Source organism: Juglans regia, chromosome 2, assembly GCF_001411555.2.
Source record: "Juglans regia cultivar Chandler chromosome 2, Walnut 2.0, whole genome shotgun sequence".
NCBI classification, from domain to species: domain Eukaryota; kingdom Viridiplantae; phylum Streptophyta; class Magnoliopsida; order Fagales; family Juglandaceae; genus Juglans; species Juglans regia.
In genome coordinates this window covers 35,327,036-35,336,795 of record NC_049902.1, presented here as the reverse complement: position 1 = coordinate 35,336,795, position 9,760 = coordinate 35,327,036, and the positions used below count along the sequence as shown (strand labels likewise).

Below are 9,760 nucleotides of genomic sequence, written 5' to 3'. Positions count from 1 at the left end.
TATATACTAGTCAATTTATAAATTTAACAAGTCTCAGTAATGAGTAAAGCTAGCTGAAGCGGTGCAATTATTTTTTATTTACGCTTATTAATTTCATCTGTACGTTCGTATATATGCCATCTAGGAAAATTATAATTTTATATTAGAGACGTAGCTTCCCATCTGTACGTACCCCAGGGCCCACACACACAACACAAGAAAGAAGGAAGGAAAGAAAGAACGTGAAAAACGTGTGATACAGGTCTGTAGCGTCATTCCATTCGTCGTTTACAGTACTACTCTTTCTATAAATACCTGAACCCGCAATCTGTTTTATCTCATACTAGCCCCTGGAACAGAAAGCACTAGAATTAACTTCTAAAATGTCTGTTCAAGTTTCAGCAGTAGCTGCTCCAACAGCTCAGAATCATGTTATGCCAGAAATTAACCGTCGCTCAGCAAATTTTCAACCCAGCATTTGGGGTGACCATTTCCTCTCATATGCTTCTGAATTCCTGGTAATTAAAGATTGATATGTATCGTATTTACATTACGACATCATCATGTGTTTGAACTCTCGTAAATCAAACACTACTTTTACATTTCTCGGTGTAACTAACGCTAGTTAGCTTATAATTAAGCCCTTACTTTTCAAGGCATAATATTTTAATCTTGAAAGTATGATATTATTCCATGGACGAGTCACAGTGCATATATACTTTTTGCTCGTACAGGAAACGTCTGATGTGAAAATCATGAGGCAACAAATTGAGGAATTGAAGGAAAATGTGAGGACGATGCTCACGGCTACGGTTGAGAAGCCTTCACAAAAACTGAACTTGGTTGATGCTATTCAGCGCTTAGGCGTGTCTTACCATTTTGATAATGAGATTCAAGCAATCCTGCAACAACTGCAGAAGACTCATGAAAGTGATGACCCTGAATATAAAGATGACCTCTACACTGTTGCCCTGCTGTTTCGACTACTTAGACAAGACGGCTATTACGTTTCGTGCGGTAAAAAATGCATGCTTCAATTTCTTTCTATAGGTTTGCAGAATTCTTTTTCAAGGGAAACATATTCAACTAATTAAAGGTTTTAAAAGTAAAAGACAGAACCCGTTTCACGGTTATGGGATTCAAAAGTGCCTAACAGTACTATTTTAACACATATCATATGTATATAATCTCCTTCCATGGGATGACTCATTTGATGTCATTGGAATATTGTGAGGCAGATATGTTCAACAAGTTCAAGGACAGCAAAGGGAATTTTAAGGGATCGCTTTGCAATGATGTGAAAGGAATTTTAAGCTTGTATGAAGCCACACATCTCAGGGTAAAAGGTGAAGATATATTGGATGAGGCTCTTGTCTTCACTACCACACATCTTGAGTCTGTAGCATCCCAATTAAGCGGACCTCTAGCAGCACAAGTAACCAATGCCTTGAAACAGCCTATCCGGAAAGGACTACAAAGGCTAGAGGCAAGGCATTACTTTTCTGTATACCAAGAAGACGTTTCACACGATCAAGTTCTTCTTAAGTTTGCAAAGTTGGATTTCAACCTATTGCAGAAAGTGCACCAGAAAGAACTTTCTGAGATTGCCAGGTCAGTTATTAAGCTCCAATATCTCAAGAGTACTTGCAAGTACTGTGAGTAAGCTAGCAGCTTGTACATGATGATATGATAATTGTAGGTACGTAATTGATAGAATGATTCTTTTAAATTATGTTTTACAGCTGGTGGAAAGACTTGGACTTTTCAAGGAAGCTACCCTTTATCAGAGACAGGGTGGTTGAGTGCTATTTTTGGATACTGGGAGTGTACTTTGAGCCCCAATATTGCTTTGCTAGGAGGATGCTAACCAAAGTGATCTCCATGACCTCTGTTATTGATGATATCTATGATGTGTATGGCACAATTGAAGAACTTGACCTCTTTACTGAAGCAATCGAGAGGTTGAGATTAAAGACACATCCTGATCATATTTGCATTTAATCTTTATTTTTTTCTGATTAACTGGAGAAACTACCGATTTTACAGGTGGGATATGAGTGCCGCAGATAAACTCCCAGAGTACATGAAAATGAGTTACCAGGCACTCCTAGACGTTTACACTGAAATGGAGCAAAACCTAGGTGAAGAAAATTCGTATCGTGTCCAGTATGCAATAGAAGCAGTAAGCATCATAGTTTTTATATTCAGAGAAATTAAGCAAAAAAACAAACAAACATATATATATATATATATATATATATATATATATAACAGGAAATATTATGTTTGACTATAATATATGTTTCAAAAACATTAGTATTTGTTCTGATTGTGAATTGCTATCTACGTACGTACGTTGTCTCAGATGAAGAATCAAGTTAGAGCATACCACCAAGAAGCCAAATGGTTCCACCAGAAATACATACCAACAATGGACGAATATATGCCCCTTGCTCTTGTTACCTCTGCCTACGCAATGTTAGCAACCACATCCTTAGTCGGAATGGGAGAAATTGTCACAAAGGATTCCTTCGAATGGTTGTTCAGTGACCCTAAAATGGTCACAGCTTCAGCAGTGGTTTGCCGACTCATGGATGACATCGTGTCACACAAGGTTTAATTATTTCTCTTCTTTTTTTTCTTTATAATAATAATTTATAAAATCGTCCTATTAATTAATTATACTAACATATATAGACGATTCTTCAACAATAATGCTTGCAGTTTGAGCAAAAGAGAGGGCACGTTGCTTCGGCTGTTGAATGCTACATGACACAGCACGGTGTTACAGAGGAAGAAGCAGTCCATGAATTGAGGAAACATGTGACAGATGCATGGAAGGATATAAACAAAGAGTGCCTCTACCCAACCGAAGTCCCCATGCCAATTCTCATGCGAGTTCTCAACCTTGCACGTGTCATTGATGTCGTGTACAAGGACGAAGATGGCTACACACATGCTGGAATTGTTCTCAAAGATTTTGTAGCGTCTTTAATGGTGGATCCTGTGCCCTTATAATAAGCTGCATGGACGACCTATGCATCGGTGTCTAGCTGTCGATCACATTAAGGAATAGTTGATAGGATTACGTTTACGTGTTAATAAAGAAAAAGAAAACGGCCCTAGCTGTATAATAAATTAATAAGTTTAGCAGATTGCTCGACACAAGCATGATCTAAATATATAACAAGCTCGGGGCCGGGAGACCATAGAAAATACGAAAAATTTCTTGGTCTCTTTCTTCTTATATATATTCTGATGACATGACAGTTTTAGTAGCTGTTCAAACTCAAGTTGAATAAAGTGATCGATTCGAGTTGCAAATATATTATTATGGCTTTACTATTATCATCTCAAACACCACACAATAACCTGTATAAAAATTGATCGTTCTCTTGAAAAATTTATGACACGGCTCAATTCGGGCTTAAGCCTGTGGCGGGGAAAGACTAATGGACCTTAAGTCTTGTCCTCCCAATGAAAATTATTGTATTTGGGATTGAGCAGTTTTATTTATGAGAAGTTGTAAAATAAATGGGTCTCGTCATTAATTTTTACTATTCATCTAACATATTAAAAAGTCAAATGACGTCAACTGCTCAAAAGGACAAAAAACTTTCTAGTGGGGTCCACTTGCAGCCAACCAGATGGAGTAAAGTAAGGGCAAAATGGACAAAATCTTGCTTTTTTATTGTAGCTATCACTTTGACAGTTTGGGCGGCATCTCTAGCATTTGGCTAGAGCATTAAATCAATCTACAGTGCAAACTCACTTAACTCAATCTCAGATGCAACTCAAGTTGTTGTTGGGATGGTAGAAGAAGTCTAAAAGTGAACTGCACTGAGCTTGGCTGAGTAACCAAACAGAGCCTAATACACCTTCATTGATGTTCATTTATATTTTGTTAGCATGGTTTGAATACATTTTTGTTACGTTGTGATCCTGACATGAAACCTTAAATCCACTTTTTGTCAACTTTTAATCTTTTAGGCTACGTTTGGATGCTAAAGTGATCTCTGATGATATGTAAATAGTAATAAAAAATTAGTGAATAGTAGTGAAAAAGTAGTGAATAATTTATAAATAGTAATAAACTCTTTATGCAAAGTAGTGAAGTAATCTCAAACTACCTTCACTTAATTACCAAACACAGTCTAATTAGCATATTGTTAGTGTAAGGGTTTTCCCCCCATCTAGACCCAGCAGGCCTGCGCAAGAAATCCAAGGGAATGAAGACCAAGGCCCAACCCAAAATAAATAAAGTCTCCAACCCGACCCATGGGGAGGGTCCTCTAAACGCAACCTGCAGGAGGGAGTGTGTTGCAGGGGATGAGACTCGTCAATCTGAAATCCCCTTGAGTAGTGTCTACCTCTTAAGTGCTCGTCTGCATGGTAGGCATAATGGGTGGGGAGCTCTTGATCTTCTGACAGGAAATATATCAACGAATCACCAAGGATACTGTCTAGGATAGGGAAATCGGAAAACCCCGATGCATTAATGGCACCCCTATCCGAGCTACACACCACATTAATGACACCATCGCAGAGTCGCGTCGCATTAAAAGACTTTGACACAAGGAACAGTATGAAGGACGAGTACTCTATGGGGGCAGACACGATCTTTCCCCTCAGATTTATGGTATAAATAGCAGGTCTCAAGTACGAGAATACTCTCTCTAACCCCTAAACTTTTTTACTTATTTACAAACTTCCAAGAATACTTACTAACTTTGGCATCGGAGACTCCCCGGCCCCAAGGCTGCCTGCCCCTAGTTACCTTCTCTCCTATTTTTTGCAAGCCCATTTCGGAAGACCTGAGTTATTGAAACTTGTATTAAGGTGTGCGAAACAGAACGTTAACAATTAACTTGTTCACTTTGGCCAACTAAGGACTATTTATTGCACGTAAGCTCCAAATTTAATATTAAGAAATTTTGCATATATAGTTTTAAATCTTAAATTTGTTATTATCCCTTCTAGTAAGGAATGATTTTTTTAATATGATTAAATTATCTATTTCATTGATAATATATTGATATTTGAATGTATTTATATCTTCATCTATCCCAAACATATGGAACTCGAACGTCTGACTAGATGCCGAATTGAGCCGTTGAGGAGGAAGATCAAAATCAAAAGAGGTCACCAGGTTAGAAAGGCTTGACTATCAAGCCCTCGAGGTCGTCAAGACCTAGAGAATGTGCGCATGTTGGTGAACGACTGGGGGTAGAAGGTGGGGTACCCTAAGGTTGGTTAGCCAAGGGGAGGCGCCAACACCTATGCCTAGCCCCCCTCTTTGTCGAGGCGTAACTATAGTAGCAAGGTGAGGGCGCTTTCACAAGGCCTTTGGTGTACACTCAGAGGAAGGCTTCGTTGGGGGAGACGGTGTAATGGCCTTGGTTAGAAAATGTGACCCTTGACCTTCGAATGTTCAAGCATTACGAAGAAACAATCAATATTGGCGGGTGTCAAAAGGAACTTGGTCCAAATCTCATCCTTATGCTCAGCTGCCCAGGTGGCGACCATGTCGACGCGAGGATTGCTCCCGTTTAGACAGAGGGTCAAAAGTCGCCGCTAGGCCTTTCTCGTCGGGAACCTTACTCCAGGAGGCTCTAATTGGGTAGTCCCGACGGATAGCCTCTGAATTGGAAAATTCCTAATCTACGCTGAAGACAAAGAAGAACTTCCTCGTCCATTGCTTGGCGTTTGAATGGCGACTCTCAAAACGAGTCAACCGCTGATTCTTAATCCGAAAGTTACAAATGTTGCCCAAAGAGCTCATCAAATAATAAAACGCCAAGAACTCTCGAGCAGTTAAATCTGGATATTCTTCCCGAGCGGGTTCCAAAACCAAACGAAACACGTGCAAAAACAAAGAAGAACCCGTCATGCGTGAGAATGAAGCTGCGCAGGGGCTAGCCATAGAAGATCAAGAACATCACGTACTGGGCAACAGAAAGGAAATTGCAAACCGTGGGTGAGGGCAGAGACAGGAAGAGCAACCTTTTCGGCGAACCCTTCTTCAATGACGCAACCACGATAAGGGAGTTCCAGGAGTATAGAGTCTGGAATCCAGTAGGTGTTGCACAAATTCGCCAAGTCCCTGGCAGTAAAGGTGAAACGCCACCCAAAAGCTTCATAGCATGGGATGCCTTTAGCAGAGGAAGACTCTAGGATAGAAGGGGTTTGGGATGTGTTTCGTTGGGCCATGGGGATGACAAAGAAGCAAAGAGAAAGGGAAAATGAGAGAGTGAAGAAGCATAGGGAAAAGAAAAGATGAGAAAGGTCAAGGTCACAAATAAAGAAGTCGAGATAATGGGGTCTCACGAACGTAAAGAAGACAAGAAGAAATCAGGGAGAAGATGAAAAATGGGAAGGAGTAGAGAAATTAAGAGTAGGTGATGACTGCAGATCATCATTACCTGACTAAATGACGTGATTGAAAAAGAACGTGGCAATGGTTACTGAGTAACGTACGCACATTTCTCAAGTTTGAAATTCGCGCCTTGTGGTAAGTGGAAACGATGAGCAAAGTAATAATGGGCCAACAGGGTAATCCATAGGTCTAAAACCCCCAGAGGGGTAGTCTAGTGGTCTCAAACCCCTTATTTGAGCGAAGCAAGATACTTATATTCAGAAAGCAAACTAACATTAGGGAATTCTCTTTGCTTACACATGAGAGGAATTAGCAAGGTAACTAGAGGAGTTAATTTTGGTCTATCTCAAACTAGGGGCCCAAGGTCCATCATCCATAAAGGATAACTATTCAAATGAGTCGCATGGATCGAACGCAAGCCTTAGCTGCCCTGTGTATTAGGGTGGATAAACCCTCATGTTATTAATATAGATAACGTGGTGATTAGATAATTCTGATACATCAGAGATAAGCCTTATAATAGCTAAGCATTGTGCAAAATTGATCTATTTATGGTACTCATCTAATATTCTCCATGCCTATATATAATGGCAACATGTAACACTCGAATCAACTGATTGAGCATTCTTGAGTTATTATCCCCCACTTATTGCTGACTTAGGTATCGGAAGTATTCCAAGCACACCACCTACGTGACGATTTACAGGTTAACGACCACAACCAATGGTGGGACACGTATTTTACAGTCTATATGCTTTCATCCTAATCGGGAATATCCACGTACGTAGAATGTCATGGCCGAGACAGTGTTTGATAACTACATGCATGTCATTATATATATATATATATATATATTTGTTAAAAAAAAATGGGCACTTGATTGGTTCCAATTCTAATAAGTGCATACTTGAAATAGCAGTGGTTAATATAGATTTTAGCTTTAGGACTTTTAGTTGTAGAGATTAAGTGATTACAAGTCCTACTATTAAAAAGTTATTTATTGTTTGGTAATCATGTCTAAGTTAGCACTTTCAAACATGGTATAATTGTTTGCAAACAATATAAAAAACTTCTTTTTAAGATGATCAATTCCATATGCATCAAGCATGCATGGATGTATCCAGTTTCAATCGAATCAACTGAACATAAAAAAATAATAAAGTGAGCAATACCATAGGCTTAAGGAAAATAATAATTTTATAACTATTTTATAATTTTTTTACATCTCTACATGAAATTGAGAGAAGCTTTATAATATTAAAATTTATTTTTAATGAAATTACTTGATCATTACTACTCTAGACATGATAGGGCAGAAAGTAGCTAGAGTGGAGGAAAGTCTGCATGCTGGAGGCACGAGTAGTGAAAAGGTTACGGCTCCATTTGGATGTTGAGCTGAGCTCAATTGAACTCAATTCTTTATGAATAGTAGTAAATTGAGTAGTGGAACGAGTTATGTGAGGCTCATATAAACTAATTTAAAGTGTGTTTAGATATTAAGATGAATTTAGTACTTTTTATGGAAAGTTGAAAAAGATTGTGAGTTTCACGTATAAAAATGTGTTAAGTTGAAAACAGTTATGGGTCTCACGTGTAAGGAAGTTTTGAGTTGAGATGAGTTTAGTAATTTAAGAGTTGAGTGTTTGGATGTTAGACTCAGATTAAAATTAGACTGAACTCAACCGAGTTCAGCTGAGTCTTGCAACTAAACACAGCCTAAGTTTGATGATGTGAAATCACAAAGACGGAAAGTTGGAGTCGAGATTGTTTTATGGATCATAGAAGTCAAAGATAGAGCATTATCAATGGCTTCTTCATTCTATTATTTATAACACATTATTAAAAGTTATTTTTTTCTATTTTACAAATTGACTTTTATAATATTCTACACATCAACCTATTTATTTTTTTATATTATTTAAATGTTATACTTTTTAATATTTTTATTCATTTCATATATTTTCTCTAGCTATCAATGATGTCCTCATATTTTTTTATATTTGTAATATCTCCCCCATATACAATGTCATATAATTATGTTTTATTTTAAATTAATCAAAAATTATAAGATAAACCAAAATATAAATTAATTCAAAAAATAAAAAAGAATAGATTTTATAATGAAAATATTCTCAAAGAATATTATCAAGATATTCTTCGGCGTATTATAAGAATATCCATTTTTTATAATTGTGAAAGAATATTCTCAATATATTTTTTGGTATATTCTATGAATATCCATTTTCGATAATTGTGAAAGAATATTCTTAATATATTATTTAGTATATTATGAGAATATACCTTTGATTTTCTTAAAACTTCAACTATAAATAATACTATTTACACAATTCTTATAGTTCTTCTTTCTATATAATTCTTATAGATCCCGTCTTTGAAGTATTTGAGTCTTCGTCGTCTGACAATGAGTTGGAATTAAATTTCGTTATTGCCATGGAAAAAGAACGTTTGAAAGAGGCTCACTTAAAATGTTTGTGAAAGTCTAAATTTTGACAAGTACCACTTGTTTTGATAAAAACTCAATCAAACTCGGTCATTCACTAACACACAAGGGAATGTAAACTCAGCCATTCACTAACATACAAGGAAATGTAAATTATAAATTCACTTGTTTCTATTAATTGCATGAAACACTCAAGTCAGCAGAGTCATATTATCCATGTTTCAGGAAAAACATAAGCTTTAGTTTGGGCACTCGATGTGCTGTTTAGTTGGTATTTTTGTCCACAGACGCAAGTCTGACCTACACCATCAGCATCTAACTTACGTAACTGCGATATATAAGTCAAATCCCCACTAATTAAAACAAGCATGAGTAAGAAAATCTAAAGAGCAGACATAACTCCACGTGCAGATCAATAAATTTCTTAGAATGCATTTTTGGAACATATTACTCCATTAAATTCACAATACTTTTTCAGAATGGTTCATATGGCAGAATGCTCTTCCGCTCCATGGTTTGTGAATCCTTCCTTCAAAGCAAAAAAAAAATTGGGATCATGCAACTCAATCAAACTCAATTAAAAAGTTTCTAAAAATCGAAATGATAAGTATCTCATGTTTGTTGAGGAATAATCTCACATTACCTGTGGACAAAGTCTTGGACATATCTATAAAAAATGAGCAATCATTATTTATAAAACCGGTTTTATGAGATGAGTTAGACTCTTAAATTTCTTCATGGTATCAGAGTCTACCATGAAACGAATCGGTACCCACACTACTTACCACGTGACAAAGACCAGAAAAAAATAATAGTCTGCACGAGAGGAAGGGTGTTGAGGAATAATCTCACATTGCATATGGATAAGATCTTGGGCATATTTATAAAGAATGAGTAATCATCTCTTGTAGAACCGGTTTTTCAAGATGAGTTAGGCTCATGAA

The 9,760-nt window shown here is 37.0% G+C and overlaps 1 protein-coding gene across 1 annotated transcript; it reads left to right on the top strand.

Annotated features, from left to right (window-relative positions):
- Window positions 1–319: 319 nt before the first annotated feature.
- On the top strand, window positions 320–3,305 carry LOC109013565 ((-)-germacrene D synthase-like). The gene is made up of 7 exons (XM_035686140.1): window positions 320–497; window positions 714–996; window positions 1,218–1,590; window positions 1,722–1,940; window positions 2,026–2,161; window positions 2,345–2,593; window positions 2,704–3,305. The coding sequence occupies exons 1-7, from the start codon at window positions 363–365 to the stop codon at window positions 2,995–2,997; spliced, it is 1,689 nt and encodes a 562-aa protein (XP_035542033.1). The 5' UTR covers window positions 320–362; the 3' UTR covers window positions 2,998–3,305.
- The last annotated feature ends 6,455 nt before the right edge of the window (window positions 3,306–9,760 follow it).